The 21,360-nt window shown below is 52.1% G+C and overlaps 1 protein-coding gene across 1 annotated transcript; it reads left to right on the top strand.

Annotated features, from left to right (window-relative positions):
• Positions 1-7,189: 7,189 nt before the first annotated feature.
• On the top strand, positions 7,190-20,590 carry LOC116369203 (mucin-5AC-like; the record flags this gene model as incomplete). The annotated part of the gene is made up of 6 exons (XM_031819375.1): positions 7,190-7,399; positions 12,131-12,412; positions 17,330-17,389; positions 18,959-19,276; positions 19,992-20,019; positions 20,349-20,590. Coding segments are annotated over 6 exons (1,140 nt in total), but the record flags the coding sequence as incomplete, so codon positions are not given.
• Positions 20,591-21,360: the final 770 nt, after the last annotated feature.

Below are 21,360 nucleotides of genomic sequence, written 5' to 3'. Positions count from 1 at the left end.
CACCACAACTGCAGCCCACACTACAACAGCCAATGCCACCACAACTGCAGCTGGTACCTCAACAACAGTTGCCACTACAACTTCCCCTGTCACCACAACTGCAGCTGCAACTACAACAGCCAATGCCACCACAACTGCAGCTGGTACTACAACAGCAGTTGCCACTAAAACATCCCCTGCAACCACAACTGCAGCCCACACTACAACAGCCAATGCCACCACAACTGCAGCTGGTACCTCAACATCAGTTGTCACTACAACTTCCCCTGTCACCACAACTGCAGCCCACACTACAACAGCCAATGCCACCACAACTGCAGCTGGTACCTCAACAGCAGTTGCCACTACAACATCCCCTGTAACCTCAGCTGCAGCCCACACGACAACAGCCAATGACACCACAACTGCAGCTGGTACAACAACAGCAATTGCCACTACAACTTCCCCTGTCACCACAGCTGCAACCCACACTACAACAGGCAATGCCACCACAACTGCAGCTGGTACCTCAACAGCAGTTGCCACTACAACATCCCCTGTCACCACAACTGCAGCCCACACTACAACAGCCAATGCCACCACAACTACAGCTGGTACCTCAAAAGCAGTTGCCACTACAACATCCCCTGTAACCACAACTGCAGCCCACACTACAACTGCCAATGCCACCACAACTGCAGCTGGTACCTCAACATCAGTTGTTACTACAACTTCCCCTCTAACCACAACTGCAGCCCATACTACAACAGCCAATGCCACCACAACTGCAGCTGGTACATCAATAGCAGTTGCCACTAAAACATCTCATGCAACCACAACTGCAGCCCACACTACAACAGCTTCTGCCACCACAACTGCAGTCACACTTACGACAGAGGCTGCCACTACAACTGCAGCTGCTACTACAACTTCACCTGTCACCACAACTGCAGCCCACACTACAACAGCCAATGCCACCACAACTGCAGCTGGTACCTCAACAGCAGTTGCCACTACAACATCCCCCGTAACCACAACTGCAGCCCACACTACAACAGCCAAAGCCACCACAACTGCAGCTGGTACCTCAACATCAGTTGTCACTACAACTTCCCCTCTAACCACAACTGCAGCCCATACTACAACAGCCAATGCCACCACAACTGCAGCTGGTACATCAATAGCAGTTGCCACTAAAACATCCCCTGCAACCACAACTGCAGCCCACACTACAACAGCTTCTGCCACCACAACTGCAGTCACTCTTACGACAGAGGCTGCCACTACAACTGCAGCTGCTACTACAACTTCACCTGTCACCACAACTGCAGCCCACACTACAACAGCCAATGCCACCACAACTGCAGCTGGTATCTCAACAACAGTTGTCACTACAACCTCCCCTGTAACCTCAACTGCAGCCCACACGACAACAGCCAATGACACCACAACTGCAGCTGGTACAACAACAGCAGTTGCCACTACAACTTCCCCTAAAACCACAACTGCCGCCCACACTTCAACAATTTCTGCCACCACAACTGCAGTCACTCTTACGAAAGAGGCTGCCACTACAACTGCAGCTGCTACTACCACTTCACCTGTCACCACAACTGCAGCCCACACTACAACAGCTTCTGCTACCACAACTGCAGTCACTCTTACGACAGAGGCTGCCACTACAACTGCAGCTGCTACTACAACTTCACCTGTCACCACAACTGCAGCCCACACTACAACAGCCAATGCCACCACAACTGCAGCTGGTACATCAAGATCAGTTGTCACTACAACTTCCCCTGTCACCACAACTGCAGCCCACACTACAACAGCCAATGCCACCACAACTGCAGCTGGTACCTCAACAACAGTTGCCACTACAACTTCCCCTGTCACCACAACTGCAGCTGCAACTACAACAGCCAATGCCACCACAACTGCAGCTGGTACTACAACAGCAGTTGCCACTAAAACATCCCCTGCAACCACAACTGCAGCCCACACTACAACAGCCAATGCCACCACAACTGCAGCTGGTACCTCAACATCAGTTGTCACTACAACTTCCCCTGTCACCACAACTGCAGCCCACACTACAACAGCCAATGCCACCACAACTGCAGCTGGTACCTCAACAGCAGTTGCCACTACAACATCCCCTGTAACCTCAGCTGCAGCCCACACGACAACAGCCAATGACACCACAACTGCAGCTGGTACAACAACAGCAATTGCCACTACAACTTCCCCTGTCACCACAGCTGCAACCCACACTACAACAGGCAATGCCACCACAACTGCAGCTGGTACCTCAACAGCAGTTGCCACTACAACATCCCCTGTCACCACAACTGCAGCCCACACTACAACAGCCAATGCCACCACAACTACAGCTGGTACCTCAAAAGCAGTTGCCACTACAACATCCCCTGTAACCACAACTGCAGCCCACACTACAACTGCCAATGCCACCACAACTGCAGCTGGTACCTCAACATCAGTTGTTACTACAACTTCCCCTCTAACCACAACTGCAGCCCATACTACAACAGCCAATGCCACCACAACTGCAGCTGGTACATCAATAGCAGTTGCCACTAAAACATCTAATGCAACCACAACTGCAGCCCACACTACAACAGCTTCTGCCACCACAACTGCAGTCACACTTACGACAGAGGCTGCCACTACAACTGCAGCTGCTACTACAACTTCACCTGTCACCACAACTGCAGCCCACACTACAACAGCTTCTGCCAACACAACTGCAGTCACTCTTACGACAGAGGCTGCCACTACAACTGCAGCTGCTACTACAACTTCACCTGTCACCACAACTGCAGCCCAACCTACAACAGCCAATGCCACCACAACTACAGCTGGTACCTCAAAAGCAGTTGCCACTACAACATCCCCTGTAACCACAACTGCAGCCCACACTACAACTGCCAATGCCACCACAACTGCAGCTGGTACCTCAACATCAGTTGTTACTACAACTTCCCCTCTAACCACAACTGCAGCCCATACTACAACAGCCAATGCCACCACAACTGCAGCTGGTACATCAATAGCAGTTGCCACTAAAACATCTCCTGCAACCACAACTGCAGCCCACACTACAACAGCTTCTGCCACCACAACTGCAGTCACTCTTACGACAGAGGCTGCCACTACAACTGCAGCTGCTACTACCACTTCACCTGTCACCACAACTGCAGCCCACACTACAACAGCTTCTGCTACCACAACTGCAGTCACTCTTACGACAGAGGCTGCCACTACAACTGCAGCTGCTACTACAACTTCACCTGTCACCACAACTGCAGCCCACACTACAACAGCCAATGCCACCACAACTGCAGCTGGTACATCAACATCAGTTGTCACTACAACTTCCCCTGTCACCACAACTGCAGCCCACACTACAACAGCCAATGCCACCACAACTGCAGCTGGTACCTCAACAACAGTTGCCACTACAACTTCCCCTGTCACCACAACTGCAGCTGCAACTACAACAGCCAATGCCACCACAACTGCAGCTGGTACTACAACAGCAGTTGCCACTAAAACATCCCCTGCAACCACAACTGCAGCCCACACTACAACAGCCAATGCCACCACAACTGCAGCTGGTACCTCAACATCAGTTGTCACTACAACTTCCCCTGTCACCACAACTGCAGCCCACACTACAACAGCCAATGCCACCACAACTGCAGCTGGTACCTCAACAGCAGTTGCCACTACAACATCCCCTGTAACCTCAGCTGCAGCCCACACGACAACAGCCAATGACACCACAACTGCAGCTGGTACAACAACAGCAATTGCAACTACAACTTCCCCTGTCACCACAGCTGCAACCCACACTACAACAGGCAATGCCACCACAACTGCAGCTGGTACCTCAACAGCAGTTGCCACTACAACATCCCCTGTCACCACAACTGCAGCCCACACTACAACAGCCAATGCCACCACAACTACAGCTGGTACCTCAAAAGCAGTTGCCACTACAACATCCCCTGTAACCACAACTGCAGCCCACACTACAACTGCCAATGCCACCACAACTGCAGCTGGTACCTCAACATCAGTTGTTACTACAACTTCCCCTCTAACCACAACTGCAGCCCATACTACAACAGCCAATGCCACCACAACTGCAGCTGGTACATCAATAGCAGTTGCCACTAAAACATCTCATGCAACCACAACTGCAGCCCACACTACAACAGCTTCTGCCACCACAACTGCAGTCACACTTACGACAGAGGCTGCCACTACAACTGCAGCTGCTACTACAACTTCACCTGTCACCACAACTGCAGCCCACACTACAACAGCTTCTGCCAACACAACTGCAGTCACTCTTACGACAGAGGCTGCCACTACAACTGCAGCTGCTACTACAACTTCACCTGTCACCACAACTGCAGCCCAACCTACAACAGCCAATGCCACCACAACTACAGCTGGTACCTCAAAAGCAGTTGCCACTACAACATCCCCTGTAACCACAACTGCAGCCCACACTACAACTGCCAATGCCACCACAACTGCAGCTGGTACCTCAACATCAGTTGTTACTACAACTTCCCCTCTAACCACAACTGCAGCCCATACTACAACAGCCAATGCCACCACAACTGCAGCTGGTACATCAATAGCAGTTGCCACTAAAACATCTCCTGCAACCACAACTGCAGCCCACACTACAACAGCTTCTGCCACCACAACTGCAGTCACTCTTACGACAGAGGCTGCCACTACAACTGCAGCTGCTACTACAACTTCACCTGTCACCACAACTGCAGCCCACACTACAACAGCTTCTGCCACCACAACTGCAGTCACTCTTACGACAGAGGCTGACACTACAACTGCAGCTGCTACGACAACATCCCCTGTAACCACAACTGCAGCCCACACTACAACAGCCAATGCCACCACAACTGCAGCTGGTACCTCAACAGCAGTTGCCACTACAACATCCCCTGTAACCTCAGCTGCAGCCCACACTACAACAGCTTCTGCCACCACAACTGCAGTCACTCTTACGACAGAGGCTGCCACTACAACTGCAGCTGCTACTACAACTTCACCTGTCACCACAACTGCAGCCCACACTACAACAGCCAATGCCACCACAACTGCAGCTGGTATCTCAACATCAGTTGTCACTACAACCTCCCCTGTAACCTCAACTGCAGCCCACACGACAACAGCCAATGACACCACAACTGCAGCTGGTACAACAACAGCAGTTGCCACTACAACTTCCCCTAAAACCACAACTGCCGCCCACACTTCAACAATTTCTGCCACCACAACTGCAGTCACTCTTACGAAAGAGGCTGCCACTACAACTGCAGCTGCTACTACCACTTCACCTGTCACCACAACTGCAGCCCACACTACAATAGCTTCTGCTACCACAACTGCAGTCACTCTTACGACAGAGGCTGCCACTACAACTGCAGCTGCTACTACAACTTCACCTGTCACCACAACTGCAGCCCACACTACAACAGCCAATGCCACCACAACTGCAGCTGGTACCTCAACATCAGTTGTCACTACAACTTCCCCTGTCATCACAACTGCAGCCCACACTACAACAGCCAATGCCACCACAACTGCAGCTGGTACCTTAACAACAGTTGCCACTACAACTTCCCCTGTCACCACAACTGCAGCTGCAACTACAACAGCCAATGCCACCACAACTGCAGCTGGTACTACAACAGCAGTTGCCACTAAAACATCCCCTGCAACCACAACTGCAGCCCACACTACAACAGCCAAAGCCACCACAACTGCAGCTGGTACTACAACAGCAGTTGCCACTACAACTTCCCCTGCCACCACAACTGCAGTCACTCTTACGACAGAGGTTGCTACTACAACTGCAGCTACTACTACAACTTCACCTGTCACCACAACTGCAGCCCAAACTACAACAGCCAATGCCACCACAACTGCAGCTGGTACCTCAACAGCAGTTGCCATTACAACATACCCTGTAACCACAACTGCAGCACACACTACAACTGCTTCTGCCATCTCAACTGCAGCGGCTCCTACGACAGAGGCTGCCACTACAACTGCGGCTGCTACTACAACTTCACCTGTCACCAAAACTGCAGCCCACACTACAACAGCCAATGCCACCACAACGGCAGCTGGTACCTCAACATCAGTTGTCACTACAACCTCCCCTCTAACCACAACTGCAGCCCATACTACAACAGCCAATGCCACTACAACTGCAGCTGGTACCTCAACATCAGTTGTCACTACAACTTCCCCTGTCACCACAACTGCAGCCCACACTACAACAGCCAATGCCACCACAACTGCAGCTGGTACCTCAACAGCAGTTGCCACTACAACTGCAGTCACACTTACGACAGAGGCTGCCACTACAACTGCAGCTGCTACTACAACTTCACCTGTCACCACAACTGCAGCCCACACTACAACAGCTTCTGCCAACACAACTGCAGTCACTCTTACGACAGAGGCTGCCACTACAACTGCAGCTGCTACTACAACTTCACCTGTCACCACAACTGCAGCCCAACCTACAACAGCCAATGCCACCACAACTACAGCTGGTACCTCAAAAGCAGTTGCCACTACAACATCCCCTGTAACCACAACTGCAGCCCACACTACAACTGCCAATGCCACCACAACTGCAGCTGGTACCTCAACATCAGTTGTTACTACAACTTCCCCTCTAACCACAACTGCAGCCCATACTACAACAGCCAATGCCACCACAACTGCAGCTGGTACATCAATAGCAGTTGCCACTAAAACATCTCCTGCAACCACAACTGCAGCCCACACTACAACAGCTTCTGCCACCACAACTGCAGTCACTCTTACGACAGAGGCTGCCACTACAACTGCAGCTGCTACTACCACTTCACCTGTCACCACAACTGCAGCCCACACTACAACAGCTTCTGCTACCACAACTGCAGTCACTCTTACGACAGAGGCTGCCACTACAACTGCAGCTGCTACTACAACTTCACCTGTCACCACAACTGCAGCCCACACTACAACAGCCAATGCCACCACAACTGCAGCTGGTACATCAACATCAGTTGTCACTACAACTTCCCCTGTCACCACAACTGCAGCCCACACTACAACAGCCAATGCCACCACAACTGCAGCTGGTACCTCAACAACAGTTGCCACTACAACTTCCCCTGTCACCACAACTGCAGCTGCAACTACAACAGCCAATGCCACCACAACTGCAGCTGGTACTACAACAGCAGTTGCCACTAAAACATCCCCTGCAACCACAACTGCAGCCCACACTACAACAGCCAATGCCACCACAACTGCAGCTGGTACCTCAACATCAGTTGTCACTACAACTTCCCCTGTCACCACAACTGCAGCCCACACTACAACAGCCAATGCCACCACAACTGCAGCTGGTACCTCAACAGCAGTTGCCACTACAACATCCCCTGTAACCTCAGCTGCAGCCCACACGACAACAGCCAATGACACCACAACTGCAGCTGGTACAACAACAGCAATTGCCACTACAACTTCCCCTGTCACCACAGCTGCAACCCACACTACAACAGGCAATGCCACCACAACTGCAGCTGGTACCTCAACAGCAGTTGCCACTACAACATCCCCTGTCACCACAACTGCAGCCCACACTACAACAGCCAATGCCACCACAACTACAGCTGGTACCTCAAAAGCAGTTGCCACTACAACATCCCCTGTAACCACAACTGCAGCCCACACTACAACTGCCAATGCCACCACAACTGCAGCTGGTACCTCAACATCAGTTGTTACTACAACTTCCCCTCTAACCACAACTGCAGCCCATACTACAACAGCCAATGCCACCACAACTGCAGCTGGTACATCAATAGCAGTTGCCACTAAAACATCTCATGCAACCACAACTGCAGCCCACACTACAACAGCTTCTGCCACCACAACTGCAGTCACACTTACGACAGAGGCTGCCACTACAACTGCAGCTGCTACTACAACTTCACCTGTCACCACAACTGCAGCCCACACTACAACAGCTTCTGCCAACACAACTGCAGTCACTCTTACGACAGAGGCTGCCACTACAACTGCAGCTGCTACTACAACTTCACCTGTCACCACAACTGCAGCCCACACTACAACAGCCAATGCCACCACAACTGCAGCTGGTATCTCAACATCAGTTGTCACTACAACCTCCCCTGTAACCTCAACTGCAGCCCACACGACAACAGCCAATGACACCACAACTGCAGCTGGTACAACAACAGCAGTTGCCACTACAACTTCCCCTAAAACCACAACTGCCGCCCACACTTCAACAATTTCTGCCACCACAACTGCAGTCACTCTTACGAAAGAGGCTGCCACTACAACTGCAGCTGCTACTACCACTTCACCTGTCACCACAACTGCAGCCCACACTACAATAGCTTCTGCTACCACAACTGCAGTCACTCTTACGACAGAGGCTGCCACTACAACTGCAGCTGCTACTACAACTTCACCTGTCACCACAACTGCAGCCCACACTACAACAGCCAATGCCACCACAACTGCAGCTGGTACCTCAACATCAGTTGTCACTACAACTTCCCCTGTCATCACAACTGCAGCCCACACTACAACAGCCAATGCCACCACAACTGCAGCTGGTACCTTAACAACAGTTGCCACTACAACTTCCCCTGTCACCACAACTGCAGCTGCAACTACAACAGCCAATGCCACCACAACTGCAGCTGGTACTACAACAGCAGTTGCCACTAAAACATCCCCTGCAACCACAACTGCAGCCCACACTACAACAGCCAAAGCCACCACAACTGCAGCTGGTACTACAACAGCAGTTGCCACTACAACTTCCCCTGCCACCACAACTGCAGTCACTCTTACGACAGAGGTTGCTACTACAACTGCAGCTACTACTACAACTTCACCTGTCACCACAACTGCAGCCCAAACTACAACAGCCAATGCCACCACAACTGCAGCTGGTACCTCAACAGCAGTTGCCATTACAACATACCCTGTAACCACAACTGCAGCACACACTACAACTGCTTCTGCCATCTCAACTGCAGCGGCTCCTACGACAGAGGCTGCCACTACAACTGCGGCTGCTACTACAACTTCACCTGTCACCACAACTGCAGCCCACACTACAACAGCCAATGCCACCACAACGGCAGCTGGTACCTCAACATCAGTTGTCACTACAACCTCCCCTCTAACCACAACTGCAGCCCATACTACAACAGCCAATGCCACTACAACTGCAGCTGGTACCTCAACATCAGTTGTCACTACAACTTCCCCTGTCACCACAACTGCAGCCCACACTACAACAGCCAATGCCACCACAACTGCAGCTGGTACCTCAACAGCAGTTGCCACTACAACATCCCCCGTAACCACAACTGCAGCCCACACTACAACAGCCAAAGCCACCACAACTGCAGCTGGTACCTCAACATCAGTTGTCACTACAACTTCCCCTCTAACCACAACTGCAGCCCATACTACAACAGCCAATGCCACTACAACTGCAGCTGGTACCTCAACAGCAGTTGCCATTACAACATACCCTGTAACCACAACTGCAGCACACACTACAACTGCTTCTGCCATCTCAACTGCAGTGGCTCCTACGACAGAGGCTGCCACTACAACTGCGGCTGCTACTACAACTTCACCTGTCACCACAACTGCAGCCCACACTACAACAGCCAATGCCACCACAACGGCAGCTGGTACCTCAACATCAGTTGTCACTACAACCTCCCCTCTAACCACAACTGCAGCCCATACTACAACAGCCAATGCCACTACGACTGCAGCTGGTACCTCAACATCAGTTGTCACTACAACTTCCCCTGTCACCACAACTGCAGCCCACACTACAACAGCCAATGCCACCACAACTGCAGCTGGTACCTCAACAGCAGTTGCCACTACAACATCCCCTGTAACCTCAACTGCAGCCCACACGACAACAGCCAATGACACCACAACTGCAGCTGGTACAACAACAGCAGTTGCCACTACAACTGCAGCTGCAACTACAACGTCCCCTGTCACCACAACTGCAGCTGCAACTACAACAGCCAATGCCACCACAACTGCAGCTGGTACTACAACAGCAGTTGCCACTACAACATCCCCTGCAACCACAACAGCAGCCCACGCTACAACAGCTTCTGCCATCTCAACTGCAGCGGCTCCTACGACAGAGGCTGCCACTACAACTGCAGCTGCAACTACAACGTCCCCTGCCACTACAACGGCAGCTGCTACTACAACTTCACCTGTCACCACAACTGCAGCCCACACTACAACAGCCAATGCCACCACAACTGCAGCTGGTACCTCAACATCAGTTGTCACTACAACTTCCCCTGTCACCACAACTGCAGCCCACACTACATCAGCCAATGCCACCACAACTGCAGCTGGTACCTCAACAACAGTTGCCACTACAACTTCCCCTGTCACCACAACTGCAGCTGCAACTACAACAGCCAATGCCATCCCCACTGCAGCTGGTACTACAACAGCAGTTGCCACTAAAACATCCCCTGCAACCACAACTGCAGCCCACACTACAACAGCTTCTGCCACCACAACTGCAGTCACTCTTACGACAGAGGCTGCCGCTACAACTGCAGCTGCTACTACAACTTCACCTGTCACCACAACTGCAGCCCACACTACAACAGCCAATGCCACCACAACTGCAGCTGGTTCCTCAACAGCAGTTGCCACTACAACATCCCCTGTAACCACAACTGCAGCCCACACTACAACAGCCAAAGCCACCACAACTGCAGCAGGTACCTCAACATCAGTTGCCACTACAACTTCCCCTAAAACCACAACTGCCGCCCACACTTCAACAATTTCTGCCACCACAACTGCAGTCACTCTGACGACAGAGGCTGCTACTACAACTGCAGTTGCTACTAAAACTTCACCTGTCATCACAACTGCAGCCCACACTACAACAGCTTCTGCAGTCTCAACTGCAGTGGCTCCTACGACAGAGGCTGCCACTACAACTGCAGCTGCAACTACAACGTCCCCTGTCACCACAACTGCAGCCCACACTACAACAGCCAATGCCACCACAACTGCAGCTGGTACCTCAACTGCAGCTGCTACTACAACTTCACCTGTCACCACAACTGCAACCCACACTACAACAGACAATGCCACCACAAATGCAGCTGGTACATCAACAGCAGTTGCTACGACAGCATCCTCTGTAGCCACAACTGCAGCCCACAATACAACAGCTTCTGCAGTCTCAACTGCAGTGGCTCCTACGACAGAGGCTGCCACTACAACTTCTCCTATAACCAAAGCTGCAGCCCACACTACAACAGCCAATGCCACCACAACTGCAGTGGCTCCTACGACAGAGGCTGCCACTACAACTGCAGCTGCTACTACAACTTCACCTGTCACCACAACTGCAGCCCACACTACAACAGCCAATGCCACCACAACTGCAGCTGGTACCTCAACAGCAGTTGCCACTACAACATCCCCTGTAACCTCAACTGCAGCCCACACGAGAACAGCCAATGACACCACAACTGCAGCTGGTACTACAACAGCAGTTGCCACTACAACTTCCCCTAAAACCACAACTGCCGCCCACACTTCAACAATTTCTGCCACCACAACTGCAGTCACTCTTACAACAGAGGCTGCCACTACAACTGCAGCTGCTACTACAACTTCACCTGTCACCACAACTGCAGCCCACACTACAACAGCCAATGCCACCACAACTGCAGCTGGTACCTCAACAGCAGTTGCCACTACAACATCCCCTGTAACCACAACTGCAGCCCACACTACAACAGCCAGTGCCACCACAACTGCAGCTGATACCACAACAGTAGTTGACACTACAACATCCCCTGTAACCACAACTGCAGCCCACACTACAACAGCCAATGCCACCACAACTGCAGCTGGTACCTCAACATCAGTTGCCACTACAACTTCACCTCTAACCACAACTGCAGCCCATACTACAACAGCCAATGCCACCTCAACTGCAGCTGGTACTACAACAGCAGTTGCAACGACAACTTCCCCTGCAACCACAACTGCAGCCCACACTTCAACAGCTTCTGCCAGCACAACTGCAGCGGCTCCTACGACAGAGGCTGCCACTACAGGTGCAACTACAACGTCCCCTATCACCACAACTGCAGCTACAACTACAATAGCCAATGCCACCACATCTGCAGCTGGTACTACAACAGCAGTTGCCACTACAACATCCCCTGCAACCACAACTGCAGCCCACACTAAAACAGCTTCTGCCACCACAACTGCAGTCACTCTTACGACAGAGGCTGCGACTACAACTGCGGCTGCTACTACAACTTCACCTGTCACCACAACTGCAGCCCACACTACAACAGCCAATGCCACCACAACTGCAGCTGGTACCTCAACAGCAGTTGCCACTACAACATCCCCTGTAACCACAACTGCAGCCCACACTACAACAGCCAATGCCACCACAACTGCAGCTGGTACCTCAACATCAGTTGCCACTACAACTTCCCCTCTAACCACAACTGCAGCCCATACTACAACATCCAATGCCACCTCAACTGCAGCTGGTACTACAACAGCAGTTGCAAAGACAACTTCCCCTGCAACCACAACTGCAGCCCACACTTCAACAGCTTCTGCCACCACAACTGCAGCCACTCTTACGACAGAGGCTGCCACTACAACTGCAGCTGCTACTACAACCTCCCCTGTCACCACAACTGTAGCCCACACTACAATAGCCAATGCCACCACAACTGTAGCTGGTACCTCAACATCAGTTGCCACTACAACTTGCCCTATAACCACAACTGCAGCCCACACTACAACAGCCAATGCCACCACAACTGCAGCTGGTACTACGACAGCAGTTGCCACTACAACATCCCCTATAACCACAACTGCAGCCCACACTACAACAGCCAATGCCACCTCAACTGCAGCTGGTACTACAACAGCAGTTGCAATGACAACTTCCCCTGCAACCACAACTGCAGCCCACACTTCAACAGCTTCTGCCAGCACAACTGCAGCGGCTCCTACGACAGAGGCTGCCACTACAGCTGCAACTACAACGTCCCCTATCACCACAACTGCAGCTACAACTACAACAGCCAATGCCACCACAACTGCAGCTGGTACTACAACAGCAGTTGCCACTACAACATCCCCTGCAACCACAACTGCAGCCCACACTACAACAGCCAGTGCCACCACAACTGCAGCTGATACCTCAACAGTAGTTGACACTACAACATCCCCTGTAACCACAACTGCAGCCCACACTACAACAGCCAATGCCACCACAACTGCAGCTGGTACCTCAACATCAGTTGCCACTACAACATCCCCTGTAACCACAACTGCAGCCCACACTACAACTGCCAATGCCACCACAACTGCAGCTGGTACCTCAACATCAGTTGTTACTACAACTTCCCCTCTAACCACAACTGCAGCCCATACTACAACAGCCAATGCCACCACAACTGCAGCTGGTACATCAATAGCAGTTGCCACTAAAACATCTCCTGCAACCACAACTGCAGCCCACACTACAACAGCTTCTGCCACCACAACTGCAGTCACTCTTACGACAGAGGCTGCCACTACAACTGCAGCTGCTACTACCACTTCACCTGTCACCACAACTGCAGCCCACACTACAACAGCTTCTGCTACCACAACTGCAGTCACTCTTACGACAGAGGCTGCCACTACAACTGCAGCTGCTACTACAACTTCACCTGTCACCACAACTGCAGCCCACACTACAACAGCCAATGCCACCACAACTGCAGCTGGTACATCAACATCAGTTGTCACTACAACTTCCCCTGTCACCACAACTGCAGCCCACACTACAACAGCCAATGCCACCACAACTGCAGCTGGTACCTCAACAACAGTTGCCACTACAACTTCCCCTGTCACCACAACTGCAGCTGCAACTACAACAGCCAATGCCACCACAACTGCAGCTGGTACTACAACAGCAGTTGCCACTAAAACATCCCCTGCAACCACAACTGCAGCCCACACTACAACAGCCAATGCCACCACAACTGCAGCTGGTACCTCAACATCAGTTGTCACTACAACTTCCCCTGTCACCACAACTGCAGCCCACACTACAACAGCCAATGCCACCACAACTGCAGCTGGTACCTCAACAGCAGTTGCCACTACAACATCCCCTGTAACCTCAGCTGCAGCCCACACGACAACAGCCAATGACACCACAACTGCAGCTGGTACAACAACAGCAATTGCCACTACAACTTCCCCTGTCACCACAGCTGCAACCCACACTACAACAGGCAATGCCACCACAACTGCAGCTGGTACCTCAACAGCAGTTGCCACTACAACATCCCCTGTCACCACAACTGCAGCCCACACTACAACAGCCAATGCCACCACAACTACAGCTGGTACCTCAAAAGCAGTTGCCACTACAACATCCCCTGTAACCACAACTGCAGCCCACACTACAACTGCCAATGCCACCACAACTGCAGCTGGTACCTCAACATCAGTTGTTACTACAACTTCCCCTCTAACCACAACTGCAGCCCATACTACAACAGCCAATGCCACCACAACTGCAGCTGGTACATCAATAGCAGTTGCCACTAAAACATCTCATGCAACCACAACTGCAGCCCACACTACAACAGCTTCTGCCACCACAACTGCAGTCACACTTACGACAGAGGCTGCCACTACAACTGCAGCTGCTACTACAACTTCACCTGTCACCACAACTGCAGCCCACACTACAACAGCTTCTGCCAACACAACTGCAGTCACTCTTACGACAGAGGCTGCCACTACAACTGCAGCTGCTACTACAACTTCACCTGTCACCACAACTGCAGCCCACACTACAACAGCCAATGCCACCACAACTGCAGCTGGTATCTCAACATCAGTTGTCACTACAACCTCCCCTGTAACCTCAACTGCAGCCCACACGACAACAGCCAATGACACCACAACTGCAGCTGGTACAACAACAGCAGTTGCCACTACAACTTCCCCTAAAACCACAACTGCCGCCCACACTTCAACAATTTCTGCCACCACAACTGCAGTCACTCTTACGAAAGAGGCTGCCACTACAACTGCAGCTGCTACTACCACTTCACCTGTCACCACAACTGCAGCCCACACTACAATAGCTTCTGCTACCACAACTGCAGTCACTCTTACGACAGAGGCTGCCACTACAACTGCAGCTGCTACTACAACTTCACCTGTCACCACAACTGCAGCCCACACTACAACAGCCAATGCCACCACAACTGCAGCTGGTACCTCAACATCAGTTGTCACTACAACTTCCCCTGTCATCACAACTGCAGCCCACACTACAACAGCCAATGCCACCACAACTGCAGCTGGTACCTTAACAACAGTTGCCACTACAACTTCCCCTGTCACCACAACTGCAGCTGCAACTACAACAGCCAATGCCACCACAACTGCAGCTGGTACTACAACAGCAGTTGCCACTAAAACATCCCCTGCAACCACAACTGCAGCCCACACTACAACAGCCAAAGCCACCACAACTGCAGCTGGTACTACAACAGCAGTTGCCACTACAACTTCCCCTGCCACCACAACTGCAGTCACTCTTACGACAGAGGTTGCTACTACAACTGCAGCTACTACTACAACTTCACCTGTCACCACAACTGCAGCCCAAACTACAACAGCCAATGCCACCACAACTGCAGCTGGTACCTCAACAGCAGTTGCCATTACAACATACCCTGTAACCACAACTGCAGCACACACTACAACTGCTTCTGCCATCTCAACTGCAGCGGCTCCTACGACAGAGGCTGCCACTACAACTGCGGCTGCTACTACAACTTCACCTGTCACCACAACTGCAGCCCACACTACAACAGCCAATGCCACCACAACGGCAGCTGGTACCTCAACATCAGTTGTCACTACAACCTCCCCTCTAACCACAACTGCAGCCCATACTACAACAGCCAATGCCACTACAACTGCAGCTGGTACCTCAACATCAGTTGTCACTACAACTTCCCCTGTCACCACAACTGCAGCCCACACTACAACAGCCAATGCCACCACAACTGCAGCTGGTACCTCAACAGCAGTTGCCACTACAACATCCCCCGTAACCACAACTGCAGCCCACACTACAACAGCCAAAGCCACCACAACTGCAGCTGGTACCTCAACATCAGTTGTCACTACAACTTCCCCTCTAACCACAACTGCAGCCCATACTACAACAGCCAATGCCACTACAACTGCAGCTGGTACCTCAACAGCAGTTGCCATTACAACATACCCTGTAACCACAACTGCAGCACACACTACAACTGCTTCTGCCATCTCAACTGCAGTGGCTCCTACGACAGAGGCTGCCACTACAACTGCGGCTGCTACTACAACTTCACCTGTCACCACAACTGCAGCCCACACTACAACAGCCAATGCCACCACAACGGCAGCTGGTACCTCAACATCAGTTGTCACTACAACCTCCCCTCTAACCACAACTGCAGCCCATACTACAACAGCCAATGCCACTACGACTGCAGCTGGTACCTCAACATCAGTTGTCACTACAACTTCCCCTGTCACCACAACTGCAGCCCACACTACAACAGCCAATGCCACCACAACTGCAGCTGGTACCTCAACAGCAGTTGCCACTACAACATCCCCTGTAACCTCAACTGCAGCCCACACGACAACAGCCAATGACACCACAACTGCAGCTGGTACAACAACAGCAGTTGCCACTACAACTGCAGCTGCAACTACAACGTCCCCTGTCACCACAACTGCAGCTGCAACTACAACAGCCAATGCCACCACAACTGCAGCTGGTACTACAACAGCAGTTGCCACTACAACATCCCCTGCAACCACAACAGCAGCCCACGCTACAACAGCTTCTGCCATCTCAACTGCAGCGGCTCCTACGACAGAGGCTGCCACTACAACTGCAGCTGCAACTACAACGTCCCCTGCCACTACAACGGCAGCTGCTACTACAACTTCACCTGTCACCACAACTGCAGCCCACACTACAACAGCCAATGCCACCACAACTGCAGCTGGTACCTCAACATCAGTTGTCACTACAACTTCCCCTGTCACCACAACTGCAGCCCACACTACATCAGCCAATGCCACCACAACTGCAGCTGGTACCTCAACAACAGTTGCCACTACAACTTCCCCTGTCACCACAACTGCAGCTGCAACTACAACAGCCAATGCCATCCCCACTGCAGCTGGTACTACAACAGCAGTTGCCACTAAAACATCCCCTGCAACCACAACTGCAGCCCACACTACAACAGCTTCTGCCACCACAACTGCAGTCACTCTTACGACAGAGGCTGCCGCTACAACTGCAGCTGCTACTACAACTTCACCTGTCACCACAACTGCAGCCCACACTACAACAGCCAATGCCACCACAACTGCAGCTGGTTCCTCAACAGCAGTTGCCACTACAACATCCCCTGTAACCACAACTGCAGCCCACACTACAACAGCCAAAGCCACCACAACTGCAGCAGGTACCTCAACATCAGTTGCCACTACAACTTCCCCTAAAACCACAACTGCCGCCCACACTTCAACAATTTCTGCCACCACAACTGCAGTCACTCTGACGACAGAGGCTGCTACTACAACTGCAGTTGCTACTAAAACTTCACCTGTCATCACAACTGCAGCCCACACTACAACAGCTTCTGCAGTCTCAACTGCAGTGGCTCCTACGACAGAGGCTGCCACTACAACTGCAGCTGCAACTACAACGTCCCCTGTCACCACAACTGCAGCCCACACTACAACAGCCAATGCCACCACAACTGCAGCTGGTACCTCAACTGCAGCTGCTACTACAACTTCACCTGTCACCACAACTGCAACCCACACTACAACAGACAATGCCACCACAAATGCAGCTGGTACATCAACAGCAGTTGCTACGACAGCATCCTCTGTAGCCACAACTGCAGCCCACAATACAACAGCTTCTGCAGTCTCAACTGCAGTGGCTCCTACGACAGAGGCTGCCACTACAACTTCTCCTATAACCAAAGCTGCAGCCCACACTACAACAGCCAATGCCACCACAACTGCAGTGGCTCCTACGACAGAGGCTGCCACTACAACTGCAGCTGCTACTACAACTTCACCTGTCACCACAACTGCAGCCCACACTACAACAGCCAATGCCACCACAACTGCAGCTGGTACCTCAACAGCAGTTGCCACTACAACATCCCCTGTAACCTCAACTGCAGCCCACACGAGAACAGCCAATGACACCACAACTGCAGCTGGTACTACAACAGCAGTTGCCACTACAACTTCCCCTAAAACCACAACTGCCGCCCACACTTCAACAATTTCTGCCACCACAACTGCAGTCACTCTTACAACAGAGGCTGCCACTACAACTGCAGCTGCTACTACAACTTCACCTGTCACCACAACTGCAGCCCACACTACAACAGCCAATGCCACCACAACTGCAGCTGGTACCTCAACAGCAGTTGCCACTACAACATCCCCTGTAACCACAACTGCAGCCCACACTACAACAGCCAGTGCCACCACAACTGCAGCTGATACCACAACAGTAGTTGACACTACAACATCCCCTGTAACCACAACTGCAGCCCACACTACAACAGCCAATGCCACCACAACTGCAGCTGGTACCTCAACATCAGTTGCCACTACAACTTCACCTCTAACCACAACTGCAGCCCATACTACAACAGCCAATGCCACCTCAACTGCAGCTGGTACTACAACAGCAGTTGCAACGACAACTTCCCCTGCAACCACAACTGCAGCCCACACTTCAACAGCTTCTGCCAGCACAACTGCAGCGGCTCCTACGACAGAGGCTGCCACTACAGGTGCAACTACAACGTCCCCTATCACCACAACTGCAGCTACAACTACAATAGCCAATGCCACCACATCTGCAGCTGGTACTACAACAGCAGTTGCCACTACAACATCCCCTGCAACCACAACTGCAGCCCACACTAAAACAGCTTCTGCCACCACAACTGCAGTCACTCTTACGACAGAGGCTGCGACTACAACTGCGGCTGCTACTACAACTTCACCTGTCACCACAACTGCAGCCCACACTACAACAGCCAATGCCACCACAACTGCAGCTGGTACCTCAACAGCAGTTGCCACTACAACATCCCCTGTAACCACAACTGCAGCCCACACTACAACAGCCAATGCCACCACAACTGCAGCTGGTACCTCAACATCAGTTGCCACTACAACTTCCCCTCTAACCACAACTGCAGCCCATACTACAACATCCAATGCCACCTCAACTGCAGCTGGTACTACAACAGCAGTTGCAAAGACAACTTCCCCTGCAACCACAACTGCAGCCCACACTTCAACAGCTTCTGCCACCACAACTGCAGCCACTCTTACGACAGAGGCTGCCACTACAACTGCAGCTGCTACTACAACCTCCCCTGTCACCACAACTGTAGCCCACACTACAATAGCCAATGCCACCACAACTGTAGCTGGTACCTCAACATCAGTTGCCACTACAACTTGCCCTATAACCACAACTGCAGCCCACACTACAACAGCCAATGCCACCACAACTGCAGCTGGTACTACGACAGCAGTTGCCACTACAACATCCCCTATAACCACAACTGCAGCCCACACTACAACAGCCAATGCCACCTCAACTGCAGCTGGTACTACAACAGCAGTTGCAATGACAACTTCCCCTGCAACCACAACTGCAGCCCACACTTCAACAGCTTCTGCCAGCACAACTGCAGCGGCTCCTACGACAGAGGCTGCCACTACAGCTGCAACTACAACGTCCCCTATCACCACAACTGCAGCTACAACTACAACAGCCAATGCCACCACAACTGCAGCTGGTACTACAACAGCAGTTGCCACTACAACATCCCCTGCAACCACAACTGCAGCCCACACTACAACAGCCAGTGCCACCACAACTGCAGCTGATACCTCAACAGTAGTTGACACTACAACATCCCCTGTAACCACAACTGCAGCCCACACTACAACAGCCAATGCCACCACAACTGCAGCTGGTACCTCAACATCAGTTGCCACTACAACTTCCCCTCTAACCACAACTGCAGCCCATACTACAACAGCCAATGCTACCTCAACTGCAGCTGGTACTACAACAGCAGTTGCAACGACACCTTCCCCTGCAACCACAACTGCAGCCCACACTTCAACAGCTTCTGCCAGCACAACTGCAGCGGCTCCTACGACAGAGGCTGCCACTACAGGTGCAACTACAACGTCCCCTATCACCACAACTGCAGCCCACACTACAACAGCTTCTGCCATCTCAACTGCAGTGGCTCCTACGACAGAGGCTGCCACTACAACTGAAGCTGCTACTACAACTTCACCTGTCACCACAACTGCAGCCCACACTACAACAGCCAATGCCACCACAACTGCAGCTGGTACCTCAACAGCAGTTGCCACTACAACATCCCCTGTAACCACAACTGCAGCCCACACTACCACAGCCAATGCCACCACACCTGCAGCTGGTACCTCAACATCAGTTGCCACTACAACTTCCCCTCTAACCACAACTGCAGCCCATACTACAACATCCAATGCCACCTCAACTGCAGCTGGTACCTCAACAGCAGTTGCCTCTACAACATCCCCTGTAAACACAAATGCAGCCCACACTACAACAGCCAATGCCACCACAACTGCAGCTGGTACCTCAACAGCAGTTGCCACTACAACATCCCCTGTAACCACAACTACAGCCCACACTACAACAGCCAATGCCACCACAACTGCAGCTGGTACCTCAACATCAGTTGCCACTACAACTTCCCCTCTAACCACAACTGCAGCCCATACTACAACAGCCAATGCCACCTCAACTGCAGCTGGTACTACAACAGCAGTTGCAATGACAACTTCCCCTGCAACCACAACTGCAGCCCACACTTCAACAGCTTCTGCCAGCACAACTGCAGCGGCTCCTACGACAGAGGCTGCCACTACAGCTGCAACTACAACGTCCCCTATCACCACAACTGCAGCTACAACTACAACAGCCAATGCCACCACAACTGCAGCTGGTACTACAACAGCAATTGCCACGACAACTTCCCCTGCAACCTCAACATCAGTTGACCACTACAACTT

Source organism: Oncorhynchus kisutch, unplaced genomic scaffold, assembly GCF_002021735.2.
Source record: "Oncorhynchus kisutch isolate 150728-3 unplaced genomic scaffold, Okis_V2 scaffold2092, whole genome shotgun sequence".
NCBI classification, from domain to species: domain Eukaryota; kingdom Metazoa; phylum Chordata; class Actinopteri; order Salmoniformes; family Salmonidae; genus Oncorhynchus; species Oncorhynchus kisutch.
Note: the sequence above shows the minus strand (reverse complement) of the source record. Positions and strands in the feature narration are given on the sequence as shown.